At 25.1% G+C, this 25,772-nt stretch overlaps 1 protein-coding gene across 2 annotated transcripts in view; it reads right to left on the bottom strand.

The window, feature by feature from the left end:
- Window positions 1–7,801: 7,801 nt before the first annotated feature.
- LOC134837166 (interference hedgehog-like) overlaps window positions 7,802–25,772 on the bottom strand; it is a 50,976-nt gene continuing 33,005 nt past the window's right edge. The window contains exons 3-12 of one of the 2 annotated variants that reach the window (XM_063852517.1): window positions 25,578–25,659; window positions 13,543–13,848; window positions 13,165–13,478; window positions 12,154–12,339; window positions 11,454–12,097; window positions 10,432–10,672; window positions 9,984–10,372; window positions 9,746–9,922; window positions 9,534–9,682; window positions 7,802–8,344 (exon numbers count right to left, since the gene is read on the bottom strand). In XM_063852517.1, coding sequence (XP_063708587.1) covers window positions 7,805–8,344; window positions 9,534–9,682; window positions 9,746–9,922; window positions 9,984–10,372; window positions 10,432–10,672; window positions 11,454–12,097; window positions 12,154–12,339; window positions 13,165–13,478; window positions 13,543–13,839 — 2,937 coding nt within the window. In that variant the 5' untranslated portion in view covers window positions 13,840–13,848; window positions 25,578–25,659 and the 3' untranslated portion in view covers window positions 7,802–7,804. Of the gene's footprint in view, window positions 8,373–9,533; window positions 9,683–9,745; window positions 9,923–9,983; window positions 10,373–10,431; window positions 10,673–11,453; window positions 12,098–12,153; window positions 12,340–13,164; window positions 13,479–13,542; window positions 13,849–25,577; window positions 25,660–25,772 lie in introns of both variants that reach the window. The other variant, XM_063852518.1, reaches the window with a different exon arrangement.

Genomic DNA, 25,772 nt, shown 5'->3' with positions numbered 1-25,772 from the left:
GTTTACTGTGTTCACCTAAAACGAGAAAAAATTGCACATTTTATGTAAATAAGACATGTTAGTTTCTACTTTTTGTGTAAATAAAGAAATTTTTTATTTATTTCGTCATGCCAATGATTTCCGTATGGTGAACAAAAAATTCAAAGAGAAACATGTGTAAACTCGAAAAATAAATTGTTTGCTGTTTGTTTTGAAAGAATCCGAACAAAAGACTTCTACATCAAGTGACGAAACTTTAAATTTTGTTTAAAATTATATAAAAAATGGTAAGTAGTCGTTAAATTATGTGAACATCATTCAGTAGATCACTATCACATTTTTTTTATTTTTGTAGAATTGAAATGGAGAGATTATGCATAATTTTTTCTCATCGTTGGCGGAAAGATACAAAAATACGAAAAAAAAATTTTTTTTTTCAAGTGCATTAAAAGTTCAAGTATGAGTGTCGATACAAATGAAAATAAAAGTAAAAAAAATAAAATGAAATAAATTAAGTCCGAAAAGAAAGGTATCGTAAAGGAAACTTTTTCAACGAAATTTAATTGGTTTTAAATTTTAAAGGTTTTTTTTAATTTTTATTTTTTTTTTTTTTTGTTTTAAAAAAAAATTAATTAAATATTTAAAAAAAATAAATAAATTTAATATAAATAAAAATAAAAATAATTTTTTTATGATTTTTTTTATTATTTTTAATTCTAATGTTCAATAAAAAAATATTTTTTAATGACCCAGCCTTGTAATTTTTACGATAATTGCTTTATTTATGAAAAAAATCGCAACAAATTCAAATTATGCTAATTTCTTTCTAGAAATATCGATTTTTTCTCTTTATACAAGTTGTTTACAATGTAGAAAATTGATGGAAACTTCCAGTACCTAAATAAATAGTAAACCTACGAGTAGTTAAAGTTTCTTTCATTATTCATAAAGCACGAACGAAATCGTGATTGATTCATTGTTTGCGGTTTTGAACATTGAAGAGGAAGATGCAACACGCAATTTTTATGTTTATTATTTTAGCTATTGAAAAATGCAGTATAATTGTCTATATTTATTTTAAATAGCTTTGTAGAGGCATTTCATAATAATTTTAAGGAATTCCTTTATTTTTATTTGTTTTAATTAATTTAAATAGGAATTTATTTTTTTTTTCTTAATTTTTATAAATTTTTTTATTTACTATTTTTTATTTTTTTTATTTTATTCATTTTTTATAAAAAAAAAATTTAAAAAGTTTTATTTAAAAATTTAAATTAATTCAATTAATATTCAATTATTCAATTATTTAATTAATAATATTTAATTAATAATATTCAATTAATATTAAAATAATTAAATTAAAAAACATTTTTTATTATTTTTTTAAAGAAAAAAAATTAAAGAAAAATTATTTTAAACTTAAAAAAAATATATTTTTTTTATCTTATATTTTTTTTAACAAAAATAATAAAAAATAATTTAAATTATAATTTTTTTTTTCTTTTAAAAATTTATAATTTTTTTTCTTTCATAATGAAAAAATAAACTTTAAATCAATTTAGGCATAAAATTGTTCAACGAGATCATTCATACAATCAAAATAGTTTTTTTTATTAAATAAATAAAATTTAAAAACGAGGAAGAAATTAAATTAAAATTTAGCAATTACGGATTTTACATAACTCCAATCACATTTCGCTCTACTTTTATTTCCTTTATTGCATTATTTCGCAAACAAATATTATTTTTAACATTTTTTCACTGAAAGTTCAAAGAGTTAGTCATAATATTACTTTTTTTTGTTACAAAACACGTCAGCCTTAATGGCACTTATGATTTGAATATTAACTTTTTTGTTGTCATTTTTTTGTTAAAATGCCTTTAAATAGTAAAATTATGATTATTATTATGCAAAAAATGCACATGTTTAAACTACTTTTGCAATTACGCATCATAATTCATAAATAATAAAAATTAAATCCATAACGATTAATTTCTAAAAAAAAAATATAAAGAAAGCAGTTTTGCATGAAAAAATTCTGCAAAAATGCGAATAATAAAAATAAGAAAGTCGCGTCTTTCTAAATAAAAAAAATTAACGTTTTGGAATTCAAATAACTGTCAAGATGTGAAACATGATTTAGAGCTCGTCATGCATTTTTTTTTTTTGTAGAATGCAAAATAATTTTTTCAAAAACGTGTTATTAATGGCAAAAATTTAAATATTAATTAGCATAAATTTTTAAAATAAATTCTCTGACATTTTTTTCGTCATCATCATCATCATCACACGTGTGACGTTGTCATCAAAAGAAAGTAAAACTTGTATGATAATTTTGGTTTAAAAAAAATTTCACTATAAAAGGTTGGACGTTTTGTATCAAGTTTATCGCGTTCGGTAAAACAAAAACCTGTTGCGGCGTTCAATATTTGCTCCGGATTGTTTGTTTTTGTTGTTTAACTTGGGTTTTTTTTCACTTGAACTTGAATGGCTTTGAAGTTTAATTACGCATTGAGTTATTTTTTTGACCTTCTCTTTAAAATACACCTGCGTGTTTGGCACTTTTTCTTATCGATTTTTTTTTGTTTTTAAATAAATTAAATATTATTTGGGTTGAATTAATAATAATGGCAATTTTTCTTTTTATAAGAAGAATTTATACCGGCAATTTTATTGTTGATATTTTTTTTATTTTTAGTTTAAATAATTTTCGAAAAAGCGATCGTGAAATATTTTTGGTAAAAGTTTTAAAAAAAAGTTAAATTTTATTGAGTTCTCAATTTAAAGTAAAAATATAATTTAATAAAAAATTTATAAAAAATTCAATTTAATTAAATTATTAAAATTAAACCACTTTTGATAAAAAAAAAATAATAATTTTTAGTAATATAAAAAATTTTAGTTAAAATTTACAAAGTTATTAATTATAATTTAATTAATTATTTTTTTTATGTTTTTATTACTATTTTTTTAAATTTAAAATAATGAAAAATCTAATATAATATTTTATTGGTATAATTTTTAAAATTAATAAAATATCAATAAAAAAAAATAATAAATTATAAATTAAATTTTATAAAAAAATTAAATTAAAAGTAATATTTTTTAATAATAAAATGCAAAAATCATTTTCAAATAAATTTTTTAAATTTTTTATTAACGGTAAACTTTTTTGATTAATTAAATTATTAATAAAAAAAATTTTTTAAAACAAATTTTAAAATTTTAATTTTTTTATTCATAGAAAATTATAATAAAAAAAATATATTTTTTAATAATTTAATTGCATTTTGCTTATAAAATAAAATTAAAATTCTCATATTCAAATAATTTATTTTTTAATTTAATTTTTTAATTAAAATTAATATTTTTTATATATTTAATGATTTAATTAATTAAAATTTTAAAATTATATTTTAAATAAAAAAATATTTAAAAACCTCTAACAAATTAATCTTGAAACAAATCCAGTTTATTTTTTTTGTTCTTCACACATAATTTAAATTATTCTGAATAATTGTTCAAATGTTCATTAAATACCAAGAACCACGAAACATTAAAAATTATCGAAATAACTCAAGTAAGTACCTCCTTGCAACATGGCTAGATTCATGCCAAGGCCTAACCACTTTTTGCAATAATTTGCGCTATTAATAAACTTTTAGCTAAACAACTTAACAGAACAAATAATGAACATTCAATTTAAACAAAAAATTAATTTGAATCAATTTCTCTCTAAAATCGGAGACTAGAAAGAAAGAAAGAAAGAAGGTCAAGTTGTCACACTCGACGAGGACAGAATTTCTTTTTTTGTCCGATGAATTATCTGCCTACGAGGTGAGGAGTGTACTTCAAAAGTCATCTTTATTAGCACATTCATCTTATCATAAATTTCTTTTATTTCACAGCAAAAAGTGAATCAACATAATAAAAGACATCCAACACATCTTCGGTACGTGCCGAGTATATTTCTACAAAAAACGCAGCCAAAAGAAACACTATACATAAACACAAATTCACTTGTATTGATTATCATTCATTAATTTTTCGTTGTCGGTAAAAAAACTTTCTCTATACTTTACACACAAAACTTTTTTTTTATTTTTTTTTTCGAAGAAAATGTGTTGGTATCATCACAAGCATGTAATTTGGTCAACATGAATGCATCACTACCGCAAACAATTATCGGTTGTCGTTCATTGATTGATTGAAAAATTGCTTTAAATGGATGAAAAAAAGTAATTGTTAAAAAAAAGATGATATAATATCACTTAAATTTGCCGCATCATTTAATCCAAAACTGATAATTTTCTGTTTTTTTTTAAACAAACATAATTAATTTTTTATTTATTTTTTTTTTTTTGTTAAGCAACACTTTGAATTCTTTGATTTATTTTTAATTTTTGTCATTACTCATAATTGAAACTATTATGTATTAAACGACAAAAAATAACAGGTATTACTTGAAAACATTATTATTATTAAATGCGAGTTAAGTTGAGCAAGTTCAATATTGAAAGTAAGAGGTAAATAATTTTTTTCGAATCTCCGGTTTAAATGCATATTTTAAATATGAGCATAATATTTTTTTTTGTTACACATGCGTTGAATATCATTCACATGACTCAATTAATTTTTTTTTCTTTTTAATTATTTATTTACTAACTTTTTTTTAATTCTTGAAATAATTGTTAACTCATAATTATTAATTTCCAGTAATTTTTATTTTTAATTGCTTTTAATATTATATTTTGTTTTTATATGGGACGGTTTGAAAACACGACTTAATTCACGAACGGCTTAAAGGTGACTGAATGAAAAATAAAAACGTTTGGATTTGAATTTAACGAAAAATTAACGGGATTAACGGCGGTCGGAAATTATTTTTTTTTGCACTGGGATTTTGTTTGAAATTATTTTTTGCAACCGTTGGTGTTTTAGCTTCGTAGTTTCGTAACAAATAAAAAAATTACACTTGAATTTGAAGTTATTATTTAGAAATTATTTTATTTATATTTTAATTAATTGTTCGATGTTGTATATTGATGGCTGGACTAGAAGTGAACGAGAAGAGAGAGTGATAAGAGAAAAAATATTTATTATCCCGCGTCAAGAGAGGATACGAATGTTAAAACAGTTGGATTTTTTATTTTATTTAATTTTTTATTAAACTTTTTTGTTTTATTAATTATATATTTTTTTTTATTTAGGCCGCTCCAAATAAAAATCAAAAATAAAGTCCAAAATTTTTGAAAATAAAATGAAGGGGCAAAAAATGACAAAATTTTTAACTATTTTTGAGTGTTAAATATTTTTTATTTATTTTTTTTAATTATCTTTTTTGAGATTTGCTAATTTAAAATAGATTTCAGAATATTACATATTAAAAAAAATTAGAGAAAAAAAAAATCATAAAAAATAATTGTCAAAAAAAATTGAAAAATAAATTCAGTAATTTTGTAAAAATTCATGTTAAATTACGATTTTTTAAACAAAAATTATTAAACATTTAAAACTTTTTACAAAAATTTCTAAAAACATCTTGACTTTATTTTTGATTTTCATTTGGAGCGGTCTTATTTTATTAATTTTATTCCCAAAGTTTTTTAACTTTTTTTTTATTTATTTTTCGTAAAAAAAAATTAAAGAAAAATTGAAAAGTTTTTATTTCTAATCAGTGAACAAAAAAATCAAAAAAAACAGGTACTTTCCTTTGTTAAATTTAAAATGGGTAAAAAAATAATTCTTACTTATGTTTTATAAAATAAATATTTTTTTTTTCATTTTTAATTTTTAAATTTAAATTTATTTTAATTTTAAATAAATTTATTAAAATTCATAGAAAAATAATTACCTATATAACTTTTATTTCATTTAAAATAATTTTAATTTAAATAATTTTCGTTATTTTTTCAATATTTTCTTTTTAATTTTAATTTCCTTAATTTAAACCTCACTTTTCATACTTACCTTCAATAAATTTATTTTTTTATTAAAAAAATAAAGCTTCTCATTTAAAGTATTTTCATTAAAATTTAATTTTTGATGGATTTCAAAGCTCAAATTGAATAATTATGCATTTTACTTAATTTTTCAAGAACATTTATCAATTTTTAGATTTTTCTGGATTAAAAATTCGACATGAGATTTTTTTTTCAAAATTAGGCCGTTCCAAATTTTTTCCGATGTTTTAGTCCCAAAACATTTTTTTCAAAATGGGAAGGGCAAAATAAAAAAAAAAATTTTTTTGAAATACTATTTCATACAAAATGACAAAATTTTAACAAATTTGGGCCCTTAATGAATATTTTAGTAGTTTTTGTGGTATTTACATTGATATTTGATGATTCAAAATTGATCTCAGAGTATTTCAAGTTAAAAATTTAAACAAAAAAATTTCATAAAAATAACTGTCTAAAAATTTTGAAAAATATTTTTTTTGAAAATATTTTTAGGGAAGAAATTTCATGTAAAACACAAAAAATTTTGAAAATTGAAAATATTTTAAAAAATTTTTGAAAATTTATTGAAAAAGTAATTGTCAATTTTGATGAAATTTTTAACTTTTTTTTTTTATTTTGCCCCATTGGATTTTCGGCTTTTGAAATGGGGCAGGGGACAAAAACATAGAAAAAAATTTGGAGCGGCCTAATTTTGAAATAAAAATCTCATGTCGAATTTTTAATACAAAAATTACTAAAAATTGATAAATGTTGAGCTTTGAAATCCATCAAAAAATATACTCACCTTCAATGAAATTATTTAATTTTTATTTAAAAAAAAATAAAACTCATCACTTAAAGTCTTTTCATTAAAATTTTGTTTTTCATTTTATTTTTTCATTTAAACCTAAAAAATAAAATTTTCCTTGCCTACAATAATTGACAAAAAAAACCTAATGTCTTCCTCATAAAATTTTTCCTACTCTTTTTTTTTGTCAAAATTATAACTTTCATGTGCAATATGTACATTTTTTGCATTTAATTTTTATCTTATAAATTAATTAATTACAACTAAAAACAGTCTCTCTTTATATTATATATTCTTGGTCAATTACTTGCTAATTAATTATGAAATTATTTTTTTTTGAGCGTTATGTAAGAAGAGCTTTTGTTATAAAAAATAATTAATTACATTTATTAGTACTTTGTTTTTGTTGTAAAAAATATTATTTATTATTTACTTACAGAAAAATCATCGGGATTAAATTGTTATAAAATATAAGGACGGAAATCTCTGTTATTTATTTCTATTTTCATAAAAATTATTATTATTTTACTTACAGTCGGTGTTTAAAAAATTAATTAATATTATTTATAGTTTGCGCGTTAATTGTTTTTTTTTTTTTGTTAAATATAAAAATAAATAATTATTATTTATGAATTATTAGGAAGTTTTTCAGGATAAACTTAAAAAAATATTTTTATTTAATTAATTTTTTTAGTATTCGAGACTTTTTAGAATTTTTTTTTTATGAAAAGAAAAGTTTTAATAGAGATTTATTTTTTTTTTTGCCTAAAAATTCAATTTTGATAATTTTTCTAGATTTTTTCCTAAATTTATTGCCTAATTAATTGACTTTTATCTTTTTTTTAAATATAAATATTTATAAAATTCTAAGATAGAAAAGATATCACATTTTTTAATTAAGTTTCAAATATTTTCTCTCTTTTTTTTCAGTTAAACCTAAAAATCTAGTATACAGGATGATTTAGATTTTTTATTTTATTTTTTTTTTATTAAATTAATCCAGGTAATACTTTAAAATTAAAAGCTAACTTTTGATGATTGCTCATGATAAATATTTACAAATTTTTTTTTCTCCTATACTTCAATACTATTTAAGCTACCATTTGACATATTTTCAGCTCTACCTAGTCTAGCGGCGCGTTTTGCGTTGTGCGCCCTTATTGGAATCGGCGACGCCATAAATTTATGTTGCACGAGATCCGTCGAAGAGCCTCGCGTGATACGAGGACTACTTGGCACGGATCCCTGCTGCTGTTCGACTAAATTTCTCTTAGATCTACGCATCGAGGAAGTTCTTACCTGCGCGACGCCACAATCCCCATCCATCATTTTGTCCGTGGCGAGAATTAAGCCGCTGCCTCCGTTCTGATGATGGTGTCCGTTGTTGAGATTGTTGAAATTTCGCACTCCGACGTTCCGTTCGAGCGTTCTGCGATGCGGCAAGGGCGGAAGTTGCATGTCCGTTGGAGTGATGGTCATCGGGCTCGGGGATGATTGCGGCGAAATTCCGTTGTGATGATGATGATGCGGCGGCGGAGGCGTTGGTCCATTTGTCGTCGTCGTCTGGGTCGTCATCGTGTTGGGCAGGAAACGCAGCTCCATTATATTACGATTCTAGAACATTCACGCTGATTTTTCTAAGCTAGAATAATACATTTTTCTGTCGCAAATCGAATCTACACAATGCTACGCTTTTATCTACTTTTTTTTTTTTTGAACTTTGGTCATGTCACATTTTTTTTAGTGGAAGGAGGATAGAGTGAGAGACGAGATTTTGAGGAAATTTTGAGGATAGAAGAGGAAATTTTTGCACTTTTGTTAACTTCTACGCAAGATGTTGAGATAATACTGACGTAAAATTATTTTTTTGGATAAAAATTCTTTTTAAAAAATTTATCATGGGCTTTAGAGACGTCTTTTAGTATTAATCTCACATCTTCTGATTTCATAAAAAAAAATCTACAAGGCAAATTTTTACATAGAAAACGATCGTAACACGGGATTTTTTTGACTTTAATCATTAATATATTTTTTTTTGTGATAATAAATTTAATTATTTCATTTTTTGACAAATTTAATTCAAATAATAATTAATTAAATTTTATTATTTTATTTTAATTAGATTTTATATTAAAATTTATTAAATTAAAAATTATTTAAAAATTATTTTAAAAATAATTTAATTAATTTAATTATCAAAATATTTTTTTAATAATTTTTTTAACAATTTTCTTTAAATAATTAAAAAATATTTTTAAAATTAATTAATTTTAATTTAATTTATTTTTTTTTAATAAAATTTAATTAAAATTTATTTGAATTTGTTTAAAATTATTTTAATTTTTTTTTTATTTTTTTTTTAAAATTAATTTAATTTATTTTGTTTTATTTATTTTTGACATTAGTTTATTCAAAATTTTTTTCATTTCCAAAATATATAAATTTCAGAACAATTTGTCAAAAAATTTAAAAAAATTATTTTTTTTCACTTAAAAATATTTAAAAATTCAAAAAAATAATGATTAAAGTCAAATATTTTTGGGATTGGATTTTTTTCGGGATTTTTCTTTGGGAATTGAAAGTTAGTAGAATTTGTTAAAAAAGATTTTTGTTTTGTTTTTTCGTGAAATTGCATTTAAAAAAAATATCTACCGCGAGTCTAGCATTACAAACAAAATAAAAACAAACAAAGTGCTGTTTTTTATGTTAAGGTCATGTTAGTTAAGACAAAAAGGGAGTTTGCAAAGGGTTTGACATGCAACATAAAGAAAACTAACGCTAAAAGTAACAAATTTCAACTCACTTTATCGCTTTCCTGCGCAAGAGGATTCGCGGTGATCGTCATTCGGGGCGTCATGCCATTCATTCGACTCGTTTTGTGCATCGGAGATCCCGAGAAGCCATTTGTGTCGGATTGAATGATATCAGGATGAGCTTTATTTTCTATCGTATCTACGAGAAAAAAATTTTTTTTTTGATATTTTCATTGATTTTAGAATAAAAAAAATTATTTACCATCCATTGAACTCCTTCGTCGTTTAAAAGTGAAGCAAATAATGACGGAAATTATGAAGAAAATGACTGTGCCAGCACCAATTGCTGCAATTAATGGCAGTAACTCGAATTTGGCCTTCGCTTGTTCCGAAGCTGCGATGACAGTTGGCGTGAAGGGAGGTACAGGAGTAGCAGGTTCTGTAAAAAAAAGGTTAAAAATTAATTTTTTATCTAAAAAATCTCAAAATTTTTAACTTACTTAATGTCTTTTTCGTTAAAATAGCGCTAAAATCTGACGCAGCTGAGGCAGTAAAGCTCTGAAGTTTGAATTCATAAGCAGTTCCGGGCTCCAGATGATCAATTTTGAATGATCTCGCGTGATGACCATCAACTGTTGCCTTCGAATATTCCCCAGCACTCGTCGAGGGACGATAATACGCGTAAAATCCATCAATATTGCTTGAATGATTCAACATTTCCCAATGCAACATCATCTCTGTCTCCGAAATTGGCTCAATTCGTGATAAAATAGGAGCTGGCAAGTGACTTTTGGCTGCTCCGAGTTTCTCGCCGCGTTGCAAATGGAAACGACCTGATGTTGGACCGAGCTTATTGTCATTGTTCGAGTAAACGGCGGCAATTCGGAATCTAAAAATGAGTTTTTATTAGAAAAAAATTCAAAATTTGTTAAGAAAATATTTTCTTACCGATAAAAACGATCAGGTTTCAGTCCCTCGACTTCATAGGAAGTCACGTGAGGAGGAATGTCCTCATTTGCTGTCATCCAAGATGTTCGTTGAATGTTCTTTTGTGGATCTGATAAGGTTCGATATTGAACTTTGAAGAACTGAATGGGTAAACCGTCGTTTGAGGGCACACTCCATCGAACCATGACGTTTTCGTCGTTCAAACGAGTGACACTGGGTCTTGATGGGGGAACCATTTCAGCTGAAAAATTAATAAAAAAAAATAATTATTTATTTAAATCAAAACTTTTTTTGGAATTTGATTGAAATTTATAAAAAATATTTATTTTGAAATTTTAATTTATGTTTAAAATTTGAAAAAAATTAAATTAAAAAAAATTTAAAATTTTTAGATTTTTTTTTTTTAATTCACACACGTTTAGTTTTATTTTTTGATTTTTTATAATTTTTTTGTTTATTTTTTTTTTTAATTTTTTATTAAAATTTTAATTAAAATTTATTAATTTTTTTTTTTCAATTTTTTTTTCTTGATTTAAAAACCAAAGAAGGCGACGATATTTTTATTTTATTTTTTTTTTAATTTCAATTTTTTTATAAATTAAATTAAATTTTCAGTATAAAAAAATGCCAAAAGGCAAAAAATCGAAAAAATCAAAAGCCAAGAAGAAAAAGATAAAAATCGAGCCCGATTTCTGTGACGACGAGAATTTCGACGAAGACTTGAACGTATTTTACGTAGATTACAGTCTCGAATGTCCTCTCTTCAAAACGAAAGCTCAAGAGCTCTTTACAAAATTATGTGAACAATTTCCCGACAAAAAATTCAAATTTGTCGAAAATGAACCCAAAAAAGGATCTTTCGAAGTTCGTCTTGCTCGTAATTGTCGTTTGCCTCACGAAAATCTTTGGTCTGGACTCGAAAAAGAGCCTCGTGAGTTAAAATTTCCCAGCGAAAACGAAGATTTGCCCGAAATTTTCGAAAAAATCAAGAAAATTTTGAATCAATAAAAAATTTCACTTACGTCTCTTGTGCTTTTTCTTCCCGCGATTCGGTTTTCCGGAATGTTCGTTCACGGCTTTTGTCGTCGTCAGCGCTAATCCGAGCGTTGTGGCATCCGCTCCTCCCGGAATTTGCTTCGGACTGACGTGCAACGAGTTGCTTGCTGTTTCCTCTCCTGCTTCGTTGCTCGCGAAACATTGAATTATCCCGGCATGACGTTTCTCCACGGAACTAATGAACAATTTATTGCCGACAGTTTTCACCAAAGGATCCCATTTTGTGTCGTCGCCGTTGATCATCCAGTGAATTTTGGGCTCGGGCGATCCAACGGCGCGACATTCTTGCTCCAAATAGTCGCCTTCGTTGATGAGACTTGGCTTCGGAGGACTGACGATGCGCGGCGGTTCAAGTACTGTGAGAAAAACTTTGTGAATTAACGTGGGTGCGATGCCATTATCGAGCGTGCACGTGTAGGCGCCTTGATCGTCATCCGTGACATTTTGAATTTCCAAGCCGTACGGGAGATATTTGGCGCGATATTTGGGGATTTCTTTGTCGGGACGAGACCAAATGATTTTTGGCACGGGATTTGCGACGCCAGGACATTCGAGAATGATGGAGGTGCCTGGTCGAGTTGCGAAGTTCTTCGGAACGGATGACAAGAATCTAAAAAAAAATGATTTTTAGCATTTTTTTTGAGGGAAAAATTTGATAAAACTTACTTTGGAGGGGATCGTGAGAGGAAATCAACTATTAAAGTTGTATTTTGTGGAGTACGAAGATCTGTTCCTGTGATTGAATTGACGGCAGAACAGTAATAAGTTCCGCTGTCGCGTTGTGTGACAGGAGATAAGATCAAAGCTCCCGATGGAAGTTGGGGAACAGATGAAGGAACAGCAACGGTGTCTCTGTAAAAATAAATTAAAACGTTAAAATTTATTTTTTTCAAATAAAAATTTTTAAATTAAAAAATAAAATTAAAAAAAAAATTAAAAATTTTAAAATAAATTAAATTTAAATAAAAATAAAATAAAGTTTTTGTTAATTTTAATTATTAAAAAAGTAAAATAAAACTGAAATAATTAAAAATTAAAATTAATTAAAAATTAAATTTTTTAAAATTATTTTATATTTATTAAATTGAATAAAAAAATAAAAATTTAATTTATTTAAAGCTTTTTTCTTCAGAAATATTTTTTAATTTACTTCAAATGTAATTTTTTTCTTCTATGATTCTTCTATCTTCTATAAAAAATTAATTACAAAAATAGTTAAATTAATTATTTAATAAAAAAACAAAGAAAAAAATTAATAAATAAAATAAAAAATATATAAATAATAATTGACAAAAATAAATTAATTATTCAATTAAATTAATTAAAAATTAAATTAAAAAAAAATTAATTAATTTTATAAAAAAAATTACATATTTTAATATGAAAAATTAATTATTAATATTTTTTCATTGAAAACTAATTTTTTAATTCAATTTATTTCTCGTAAGTTTATAAAATTTCAAAAATTAATTGAATTTTAAAAAGCTTTTATAAATTAAGTAATTAAATATTTTTTTTTTATTAAATTAAAAATTAAACAAAAAATTATTTTGATTAAAATAAATTTTAAAAAATTATTTCTTTTAATTAATTCAATAATTTTTTTTTTATTAAATTAAAAATTAAACAAAAAATTATTTTGATTAAAAAAAAATTGAACATTTTTCAAATTCTTACTTATAAAAGGTCCAAACAGGCGGAGGGAATGAAACAACATCGCCACATTTAATAATGACACTATTCCCGGGCGACACTTTCCACACAAGCTGTTGTTGCTGCGATCCTCGTCGCTGTGACGACGACATCGTTCGATAATTCTTCCCCGATCCGCTGCCATCCAAGGAAATTGTCGCAAGTGACAACTTCGCCGGAAGCGATGCAAGTGCCGCAGCACCTATCCACGCAATACACTGATACTCGCCAACTGTTTGCTGACTCACGACTACCGTTAACTTTGAGACGTGCTCTTTAAGTGTCATGTTGAATCCATTCTGCATCAAAAAAATGGAAAAAATTTAATTTTTGTTCGAAAAATTTGAAGAAAAAGTGACTTACGCTTGAACTCATGTAAATATAATCATTTTTACTATCACCTAACTTATCTTGAGGCAAGAACCTCCATTCCAGTCTGTCTGGCTCTAAATTTAATTCACACTCAAATTGTACTTCGTCACCTTGCGGCGCGATATTTGACTCGGGCGAACGTATCATGTGCACGCCGAATTTGTTGTTGCTGCTCGATGCGACGTGACATGTCGGCTGCTGCAGGATTTGGATGAAAATTAGCGATAAAACTATCAGTCGATTCTGGAATCCCGTCGATATTCGTGAGATAAAAGTACTATGCATCATTTTGGCATTCTGAAAAAAAAAGAAAAAAAAATTATTAAAACTTGCTTGGAATTTCAATGCGATTATTTTATGCTAATTTTTTGTATTGAATTTCATTTAAAATTGATTAGAAATAAGAGAAATGCAAAAAATGTTAAAGAAATGGAATTTTCAGTGAATTTATCGCCACGAAACGAATAGAAATCGCACATTGATTAAAATTCGCATATTTTTATTTTACAAAAATCAATTAAAATTTTAATTAATTCTCAACAATTTCAATTGCAGGATAAGTTCCGATATGCGCATCGCAAACTGGACAATTGTGAATGTACTCGGGGTACCAATTAAGCAAATATGGCAAACAACAACATCCCGGCAAGCAACAAATCAATGCCCAACATTTAGTTTTAGACGAAGGACGTTTTTCGCAATTCGTGATGATTGTATTGCGACAAGAAGTGCAAGTCGTGTGAACAGGTATTGTTCCGAAAAATGTTTGAGATTCTAAAAAATTATGAAAATTTATTTATTTTTTTTAAGGCGAAGGAAAAATAAAGATACCTGTTCCTTCAACCGTTATTAAAGGAGGATCATCGCCTGATTTTTCAGGTGATAATAAAGGTTTTTGCTCGTCAGACATTTTTTTCTTGAGGAATGTTATGAGATGACTAAAGAGAAATTTTTATTTATGGGGTAACGCATGACTTTTAATCGTAATATTTTATTTATTCAGGAAATAAAAAAGATTGTGAAACATCCGTTAGTTGAGAATGTTTTGCAGTAAAAAAAATATAAAATATTCTTATATTTGTATGTTTTTACAAAAAAAAAAAAAAATATTGGAATAAAAATTTAATTAAATATTTATAAAAAATTATTTTATTAAAATTTTTTAAAAAAAAAATTATTATTTAAATAATTTTATACTCAAGCCAAAAATTATTTAAATAATTTTAATATTTAATAATTTTAATATTTAATAATTTTAATTTTAAATATTTAATATTTTTAATAATTTTCAATTATTAATTTTAATTATTAATATGAATATTTTTATTATATTTTGATATTTAAAAAAATTATTTTTTATTTGAAAAAAATACATAATAAATTTTTGTTTTGATTTAAATTCGTTATTTTTTTCCAAAAATTTTATATTTTTTGATTAATTTTATATTAATGAATTAATTTTTTATTTTGATTTTTAAACTTAATTTTAAATTAAAACTGTCAAATTTAAAAATTTTTTCATGAAATTTTATTTCGATAAAAAACCAATTTTTGATTAAATCAAGAATTAAATATTTTTTTTTGTGTAATATTTTATTATTCAAAATTAAAAAAAAATAATAATAAAATTTTTAAATTGCAAAATTATTAAATTTTGTTAAGATTTCATACAAAAAAAAAATATAAAGAATAAAATTATATGAAGAAATTAATTTAGAGAAAATATTTCTCATATTCAGCAAAAAAAATTAATTTTCCGCATAAGTTCCTAAATGCGCTTGGCACATTGGACAAGTGTGAATATATTCAGGAAACCAACCGAGACAAATTGGCAAACAACAACATCCCCACAAACAACAAATCCATGCCCAACATTTTGTTCTCGAAGACGCCCTTTTCTGACAAACTGTCGTAATATTAGTGTAACAACCAGTACAAACCATATTAACGGGAGTTGTCCCAAAAAAGACTTGATTTCCTAAAAAAAAATTTTTTCAACAAAAAATCATGAAATTTGAAAAAAATACCTTGACTCATGATTTCAAGCAAATTTTCTTGATTCAACTTCAATTGAAAGTAGAACAATAAAAAATGTTCTACAAGACTCATAATTTTTCAAATGACATTCAGGAAATAAAAAAGATTGCGTAACATCCGAAGAACACTTCACATCCGTAAATATAAAATTTTTATGACCGGCGCTTGCGTGTCCGTTTATTTATTTTATAACTTTTTTATATAAAAAAAGATGCAAAAAAATTATAAACATAAAAGATAAAACAAAGTGCGACATGATTGAATTTAATTTTATACTCGCGTGATTTTTTTTAGTCGTTCACTTTATTTTATCCACACTTCATTTGAAACGATAAAATTTAATCATTATACACTCAGTTCTTATAACAAACAGCACTTTATGACTTCATAAATTAACTAATTCCTAAATCTTTCCGTCACACGACTTTTTATGTGAAGTAAATATTTTATAGCTAATTAAGAAGAAGATCTGTCTGATTCAATATTTTTTTAATTTTTCTTTTTTCACCCGAAAAAGTTAATAAAAAAGGTTTTAAGATAATTTTTTTTACGAAGAAATGCGGATTAACTTTTTTTTTTGGCTGCAACAGGTTTCGTGTGATCGAAAATTTATATTTTTACACTTTTTTTTTTGTTCTATTTATTATTATTTTTTGTCAAAGACAAATAAAAAAAATATGAATAATAAATAAAAAGGAATTCAGAAGAAGATCGCATTGACAGCCACTTTTTAATTACATTTTTATGAAAATTAGCTATTTAAATTTTTATTTCTTTTATTTTGTGGTTTTGGCACTTGGCGAAACTATTTTTTGTTAATCAACGAACATAATTTTATTTGAGTCAGGTGCATTAAATACTTTTTTAGTACCGTCATAAATTTCGAAAAGTGTTTAAATAAATTTATTTCACGAAAGAAAAAAAAATTTAGCTGATTAGAATTTCTTGCAGCCGATCGGTTTGTCGTTTTTTATGAAACTGACTTAATTAGGCAACAGCAAAAAAATTTTTTGTCGCGAAATGGTTTATTCCTTGTTATAATTGTTGTTGGTACCAACTAATAAGCGAAGACTAAGCGCATGAAACAATAAACTTATTTTAATTATTACTCTTTGCTGTTTCGCTTTTACCATTGTTTGACGTCAAGCGGATGGTAAACAATGAAGACATGTAATAATAATCTCTAATTGATGTGCATTTGCATTTCGGGCGTTCGTTGGCATGTGATGCAACGCGTAGTAGTTGTAACTCGTAGTAAATAGTAAATCACGAGTTCATTTGAAGAATGTCATCTGACATGTCAAAATATTAAAATTCTCAAGTTCTTGGCTCTTGGCAAGGTATTCGATCAAATGATTTCGATAAATTAAAATTAATGAACAATGTTGATTAGGCGACTTTTTGTCTAGCGAAAACACGTGGTTGACGCCATTGGATGAAAGGAAATTACGAGATTTGAATTTAAGGTGCGATTTTTTGAAAGAATTGTCAAAATCGTTACTTGTTTCATTTTTTGTAGACTTTAAATCATATTGAAATTATTTTAATTATTTTTAAATTAAATATTGAACAAAATTTCAAAATAATTTTATCATTATTTCTTTTTAAAAGAAAAACATAAGAAAATGTCAACTTGCTTGTCTTGTCTTTTTAATTATTTTTAGTTTAGCTTGAAAATAAATAATATACTTGACTGCTGAAAAAGTATGTAAAACAATTGTGATCGACTCAGTTTTGTAGATTGCTTGAGTCTTACCATTTGGTGACATTTTCTTTTCTATTTGCTGTGTCATATTAGTAGATTCTTTAAGAGAAGGGCAAATGAACTCTTTGGCATAATTTTTGGAAGGCAGCATTTGTAAGTTCCAATCCATACCAATATATTTTGCAACGATTTTCCCATCAATTTTTCGAATTAGAATGTATCTCTGCCTTATAACTTCCTTTCGACTCTTCTTAAACTCCTTTTCTTTTGATTTCATTTATAAGCAAATTGAAGAAATTCAAGTTTTATGATTTCGTAACCACGTTTATTTTATTGTTACTTCTTCGGTGACGACTTTTCCAGTGACGATCCAAGGTCTTCCTCTTTACACATTATTAGATTCAATTTATAAGCAATTTAAGGAAACTTAAATTTTATGATTTCGTAAATAAATTCGATTATTTTATTGTTTTAACTTCTTTTTGTGAACGTATTAAATTAGTGCTTTAAGAACGGATGCCGATCGTTCTTTTCAACAAAAAAATGCTTCCTTTCTCAAAAATTTCGGAAGAAAAAATGAATGAACAAAAGGACATGCAAATTATTAGGAGCTTTACTTTTAATGATTATGTCCTTTCGTATACTATACCAGAATTGCAGATTTTTGTACTTTTTCATGAAGAACTTTTCGATTTTTTTTTTCAATAACATTTTCAGAATGTTTTACCAAAATTGATTCATTTTTCGTTGGTTATAGTTCTGTTTCTTCAATATTTTAATGAAAACTTTTTCATATATGTCAATTTAGAAAATTCTTATAAAAATTCGCAACTTAGTTATTAAAAGTTAAATTTAAAAAGGGAATAAAATTGCATAAAAAATAGCACTCAAACAGAAAACTAACAAGATGCAACATATAGATATGCTAAACAGGTTATGTCACATATTTTATTGCTGCGATGTAAAATGTCTCTTTTTTGCCTGCGTGCCTGCCATTAAAATTAATACGAAGATAATCCATTGGAATGTGATCACTTTTATATAAATCATTGGAAATTATTCATTGCATTTGGCACACGCTTTTAACTACATATCCAAAGGCTCGCAGACGCATGACAGACTTGTAACGACGCGACTTGCCAATCAATCGCTAATTTCTAATAATAAATTGAATACACAATCAATGCTAGCTGGAGATGCTAATAATATTTGCACAAGTAAATTGTGGATCCGTATAAAGGTGATTACAACACATGTCCGTCTTTCCATTTAGATATAAATTATCATTAATCAAGTATTTTTACACACACGCCGTCGTCTCTCTGCTTGAAAGCCTGAAAGATAAGAAGAGAACGGAAAGACATCAACTTAATCGATTAATAATACTTATAACGATCAAGTTTGTTGTTTCGTACCTCATTATACAAAGACGACGACGACGAAAAAAAATGTACTTTGATATGTCAAGAAAATCCTGTTTTGTTTCTGAATTCCAGAAATTCTTCCATCCTCCTTCATTCATGGACTAAATGCTAATTAACTTCAACTTTTATGCTGCTGTTGCTGCTGAATATGCACGAGCACGAAAATGAACACAAAAGTAAATCATCAATCATTCCCAATAATTGCGTTAATGTCTCACAAATCAATAAAAATTAATCAGATGAACTTCGGTACTTCCTTCTGTTGTTGCGAGAGAGAGACGAGAAAAGGCAATGCAATGGTGCGTAAAATCGTAATAATTTGGCTTTGTCGCTCTTTTTTCGGTTCCTCATAATAATATAAAATAACAAACAATAATGAGCGTTAATATCATATCAAACACGGTCGACGCGGCGCGGCGGATGTGAAACAAAATATTATTTATACTATTCGAATCTTTTATTATTATGATTCTCAAACCGAACAGAAAATTATACTAATTTGATTGTTTTGTGTTTTTTCTCGTTGTTGTAAACATATACTTAACATTTTATTCTAAACCACGTCCCAATACAATTTTTCTTTTGTTCAAAAAAAAAAAAAGATTCACCGCAAATAAATCAATAAGGTTGACTCATTTATGTGTCTGACTTGTTTCTAGAAAAAATTATGATTTTCAACACAAATTTGCCAAAAAAAACACAAAACTTTATTTTACGACTTTGACAATTATTCTTTCCGGTCGATTACAATTTACAAACACTCAAAAAAAGAGTAAATCGATATATTGCGGTTCGACGAAAAAAAAAAACAAAAAATTAATAATAATTTTTTTCCAATGTTTATGACTCTTGGGTTTTATTACAAAATCGTCGTATTTTTTTGGGCTCGGTTTGTTGTAAAAGTAATTTAAGTGAATCAGCATGAACAAAAAAATTTATTGTCAACCGCATAGAATTTTTTTAATAGAAAAATAAAATTACATTATCTAGGATTCAATCGACATGACACCACAAACCATTATATTTAATTAGATGAATGTACTTTAATCGTAATTTGATATATTTTTTGAAATTAATAATAAAATAGATTTTATGTATATGGTTGATGACAAGCCGACAGACCTCCAACCACACATATTCGAGTGACAATAATTCAAAAGAAAAATATTTTTTATTGAAGGGTTTCTTTGTGACATTTTTTGTTAGAGTTCTTGATGGACTACTTTTTGTATTAATCATTTTTTTTAATTCATTTTTTATGAAGAAGCGATGATAGAAAATATTTAATATTATGAAATTTTTTTAAGTTAAGATATTTTTACTGTTTAAAAATTAAAATTTATAAATTAAAATAAATTTAAATAATTTTAAAATTAAAATTTAAATTAATAAATTAATTTCAAGATCAAAAACTTTTTAAAAAAATAATAATAATAAGTTCATAAGTTCATGCTTTAAAAAATAAAATTTTATTTCAGTTTAAAAATAAAAAAAATTAATTAAAATTAAAATAAATTTTTACTTATTTTTTTTTTAATTTAAATAAAAATAAATTTTTATTTAATTTTTAAACCACAAAAATTATTTATTTCTTTATAAATTTTATTTGAAATTAATATATTTTTACTTAAGAATTTTTAATATTTAAGCCATACAAATTATTTATTTCCTCATAGACGATAAAACGTGTAACATATTCAGATGAACTTAAGGATCTTAAGTCATCAGCTTAAGTCGTTAATTTTTTTTATGAATAATCAGATATTTTTACTGAAATTTGTTTAAAAATATATAAAAAAAGAGCTCAAATCAGCTCAATTTTTAGCTAATGAACAAGCTTCAATAAAAATATCTGATGATTCATGAAATTAACAACTTAAGTTATAATTTAAGATCCTTAAGTTTACATAAAAAAATTAAGTATTTCGTAGAAATTAATTCTTTAATTAATTAATTTAATTTAAATTAAATTAATTAATTTTTTAAAACAAAAGCAAGACTTTCAAGTCAAGTAATTTTCTTAAATTATGTTGACATTGAATTTTCAAAAATAAATGTATTTTTTTAGAATTAAAAATATTGACGTAAAAACCTTAAGTTCGTAAAATTTTTTTTTGATTCCCTAAGTTAATTGAAACCTTAGCCTCAAGAAAAAATTCTTCATTAAAAATCGTCAACACCAATTAACAAATAATAATCAAATTCTCCAAACTTTATCTCACGTAATAATCTTGCATCTCCAAAAATTTTTATTTCAAGTAGCTAACAACCGTATGTGGGTGACAAATAGACCACCAAAGAATTTTTTAATAGAAATTGCGAGAACTCTCAAATAGGAACCCTCTGAAGTTTATTTTTTCAATTTTAACCAACTGTAATTCTGTTTTTTTTTTTTGCTTCATGAAATAAATGATAAACTGATCAATAAATTGAAAAGAATAAAATTACGTAGGTGTTACAAGTAAATAACCACTCTTTCTTTATGTTGCTCGTAACTGTCTGTCGACGACGCGAATCAATGTGTGTGTATGTGAAAAAACAACAAAAAACGTGATGATAAGTCATCAGAAAACTTCCGAGACAATGTAGGAAAAAAAAATATTTATAATGAGCAATGATTTTTGAATGCGCAAGAAAAGGAAGAGTGGGTTGCGCTTCGTTCAAACTACTAGACCGGTTATTGAATTGAACGATTTTTAATAAATAAAAAGATGCTTTTGTTGTAAAAGTTTATGAAAAGAATAATTGTTTCCGCGCAATTTTTTTTTATTGATGACTAAGTTGTTGACTCACATTTTTTTTTTAAGTGAAACCATATTACGATTTTCTAGTTTAATTTTTTTCGTTAACCAAGTGACTCTTTTTTTGCACTCAAATGGCTTCTAGCAAGAACTTCAATAAATTCTCATTGATTTAACCGAAAATAAAAAAATAATTCGAGAGATAAATTGCTCGAACAACAAAGCATGATTTCGACATGCGGATAACAACCTTGTTCCAGAGCATGTATCGCGAAAATGTAATCTAAAATAAAAATCATGCTCAATTTAAAAATTGGCTTAACATTTTTTTTCTGCTACTTTTTACTTCTTTGCTCTCTCTCTTTAAATTAAATTGAACACAGCGACACACACAAGAAAAGAAGAAGGACGACAAGTTCGATCGCAAATAACGAGTAATCAAAATAACCGTATTCGCATGCATTTTTTTTTCTTCAAAAGAGAGAAAGAACGAGAGAAAAAAAAATAAAAATAAATTGAAACAAGTGAAACGCATCATGATGCATGGAGACATGTTTTTGGTAGCAGCTCACTTTGTGCTTCACTTGTTATTATCATGTGTAAAGCTAATGTCTATATGTTTCGCGTACGTTTTATTATAAATTTTATTGGCAGCAGAAAAAAAACGAGGTGAATAAAATAAAAAAATAATTTAAAAAGTTTTCGTTTAAAGAAGGATCAACGGTAGAATCGCATTTTAGTTGAAGATCTTAAATAAAAGATGGCTTCTTAAAAAAAATTTAAATCTCGTGACTTATTTTAACTTCATGAAATTCTTTTAACCACGTGATTTACTTTAACTTCATATAATTTTTTTAACCAAGTAACTTTTTTTTTTAATTTCATGAAATTTTCAAACCACGTGACTTACATTAACTTCATGGATTTTTTTAACCACGTTGCTTTTTAAAAAAAAATTAAACCACGTGACTTTTTTTAACTTCATGAAATTTTTTTAACCACTTGGCTTCTTAAAAAATTTTTAAACCACGTGACCTATTTTAACTTCATGAAAAATCTTTAACTACGTGACTTAATTTTACTTCACAAAATTCTTTGAACCACGTGACTTAATTTAATATCACGTGACTTATTTTAACTTCATGATTTTTTTCAAACCACGTGACTTTCGTATACTTCATGAAATTCTTTTAACCACGTGATTTACTTTAACTTCATATAATTTTTTTAACCAAGTGACTTTTTTTTTAATTTCATGAAATTTTCAAACCACGTGACTTCCCAAAAAAATTGAAACCACGTGACTTATTAAAATTTCATGAAGCATTTAAACCACGTGGTTTTTCAAAAAAATTTTAAAACTACGTGACTTCCTTAACTTCATGAAATTTTTTAAACCACGTGACTTTATTTAAATTCAAAGACGTCAAAACTCGCATAAAACCGCATTTTTTCTCGAAATGCGGTAGAAAAAAATAAGAGAATAAAACTAAAACATATTATACAAATGAATAAAAATTCCTTGTAGCCGGTTTCTTATTTGATCATTTTTTTTTTGTAGTATTCTTGTGTGCATTGTATTCGTCTCCTACAAAATATGTAAAGTAATGAACTTGGTCCATTTTATGCACACGGACAACAAAATAGGCTTGCTCTCTCTCCCCTCATGCTCTAATGATGTTTCGATTCGATTGGAATGCAGTGTCTTCGTCTCAGCTTATTTTTTTTTTCTTTTTTTTTCGTTTCGAGAAAAATGTATGTGCCATTTTAATTCTACATGAGAGTGATGTTGTTGCTTCGCAGACGAAACTTTTTTGTTTCCTTTTTCAATTTAAATACTGTAACTGAAGAAAAGTTTCGTATACGGATGAAGAAGGCATGTTGCTCGTTGTTCTCGACGATGTTCAACAGGAATGTTATGGAGCAATGTAACAACAATAATAATAATAATGGTAATAACAGAGATATCGACTGCAGATTAAGAAACCGTGGAATTCTTTTTTTTTATTATTTTTCAAACATATTTGCGGATTCCGTTATATTTTTATTATAAAACATGTTGTTCGTTGTCTTATCAAAAAAAAAACACAAAAAGGCACCTCAATTATATCAACAAGAGATGAACATTGGTAAAAAAAATACTTTCAAAAGCTTTTTTTTGCGAGTGTGTGAAACAAGTTGCACAAAAAAGCGACGTCTCGGTGTCATTTATAAAGTGCACTTATCTTCAATAATTTTCTTTTATACATTCCCTCGAAAGGCCATTAAAATAAACGACTTTAATAAAATAATAGTAGTACTAAAATAGGAAATCGGAATGGTAACATCTTATGTGCAAATATTTTTTTTTTTTTTTTTGTAAGAGCGGCGCTTTTAAAGATATACATTTCTTTCTTTCGTTTCTTTATCGCAACTTGTATGAAAAGGAAAAAAATAGCAAATAGTGAAAGAGGGTATCGAACTAAGAAGGTTTGAGTGGCTTTTAGCTATTGATCTGTCGATCTTCAAAGAATAAAGTAAAAATTTTAATATTCAATTTTCGTAGATAAGAAAGTTAAATTATTGCCTAACGATTTTTTTTTAAATTTTGTACCTACTTTATTTTATTAATTTTTTTCAATATTTTAAATAATTTTTGTTAAAATTTAATTTAAAAAAAAAATGAATTTATTTATTAATTCAATAATAATTCATTAAAAAAATCATTAAAGAAAATTTAGAATTTTTTCTGAATTATTTAATTAATTCAATAATAATATTTAATTTTCATAAAATTTTCATTAATTTGAATTTAATTAAATAAATATATTAATAAAAAATTTAATAATTTTAATTAATTTTAATTTTTTTAATAAATTCATTTTTAATAATAAAATTAAATTTAATTATTAAATTATTTAACAATTTTAATTTTTTTTTCAAAATTAATTAATTAAATTTATTAATAAAAATTTAATATTTTTAATTAATTTTATTTTTTTTAATAAATTTATTTAATAATAAAATTAAATTTATTATTAAATTTTTATAATTGAATTATTTAACAATTTTAATTTGTTTTTTTCAAAATTATTTTTATTTCATTAAATTAAACAAAATTTAATAACGTATTTAATTAATAATTTCAATAATTAATAAAAAATTAAAACTTAAATAAAGAATAAAAAAATTAAAAAAAATAAAAGATTTTAAAAAATCAGGAAAATCTTGAAATTTTTTAACATCGGTTCATAAAAATCGGTTAATTGCTAACTGAACCTCAAAAAATATTTTTTTGAATTTTTTTCCTTTTTCACATGTAATTTACGCACTTAATCATTGTCTTATGCGAAAGTTACGAACCCACAATCTGACAAATATTATTAACGAACGTACGTGCAATGATGCATTTGAAGCATTTACGAGCAATTTACTTTCCTTATTTTTTTTTTGCCGCGCACTTCTTTCAAGTCATGCCAAAATGAGTGATTGCACTTCTTTCTTTTATTTTACGAGTTGCAACCACCTTTAATCTTTTTTAATAGCAAGAAATTGTCACAAGAATACTCTGGATAGAAACAGCATGTCTAACATGGCAAAGAACATGACTCTTAAATCAAATTCTGAGGTGATAAATTTTCAGAAATACAAAAAAAAAATAAAATAAAATATTTAAGCATGTCAGTAATTTATGTTCAGATAAAAAATCTTTACATCTGTTAAAACTAATTTATGGAAAAAAATCAACGAATTTTTAATTAAAATAATTTTTGATATCAAATCGAATGAAAAAAAAAAACGAGGAAGCAAAAAAAAATATTTTTGAACGAATTTCATCAAAAATATCCGTTAACCATTAAATTATACGTTCACTCGCGATGTTCGCATTCAAAATACATAATGAGTGAGTATGTGCTTTTGCAGTTTTGTTGCTCATCCGTCCGTTCAATTATATGATTGAGTGTTGTCTTAAGGCGCTTGATAAAATGTTCAACAACATAAATCATTATAATTTGAGATAATTTCAATTTTTTTTTTTGGCGAAAACGCAAGGAGAGAAAGACGATAATGAGTTTAGGATCTCTTAAGCTTAAATTGATCAGTTATTGACATACACAAAAAAAATCAACAAGTTCTTACCTTTTTTGTAAATTAACATCTAAATAAGTAAAATTATTTGCTGTTCAACTGGATCTCATTCTTTTGTGTTGAAGACGAAAATCTGTAAGTAAAAAAAAAATATTTTAAATTATTAAATATTCTGATTTTTTTTTCTATTTGTCAAAAATAATCCCGCTGCGCAAGAACATTAATAACATCACTAATCATATGAAT

This window comes from Culicoides brevitarsis, chromosome 1, assembly GCF_036172545.1.
Source record: "Culicoides brevitarsis isolate CSIRO-B50_1 chromosome 1, AGI_CSIRO_Cbre_v1, whole genome shotgun sequence".
Classification (NCBI taxonomy): Eukaryota; Metazoa; Arthropoda; class Insecta; order Diptera; family Ceratopogonidae; genus Culicoides; species Culicoides brevitarsis.
The sequence above is the reverse complement of the archived record's forward strand: the minus strand, read 5'-3'. Positions and strand labels throughout refer to the sequence as shown.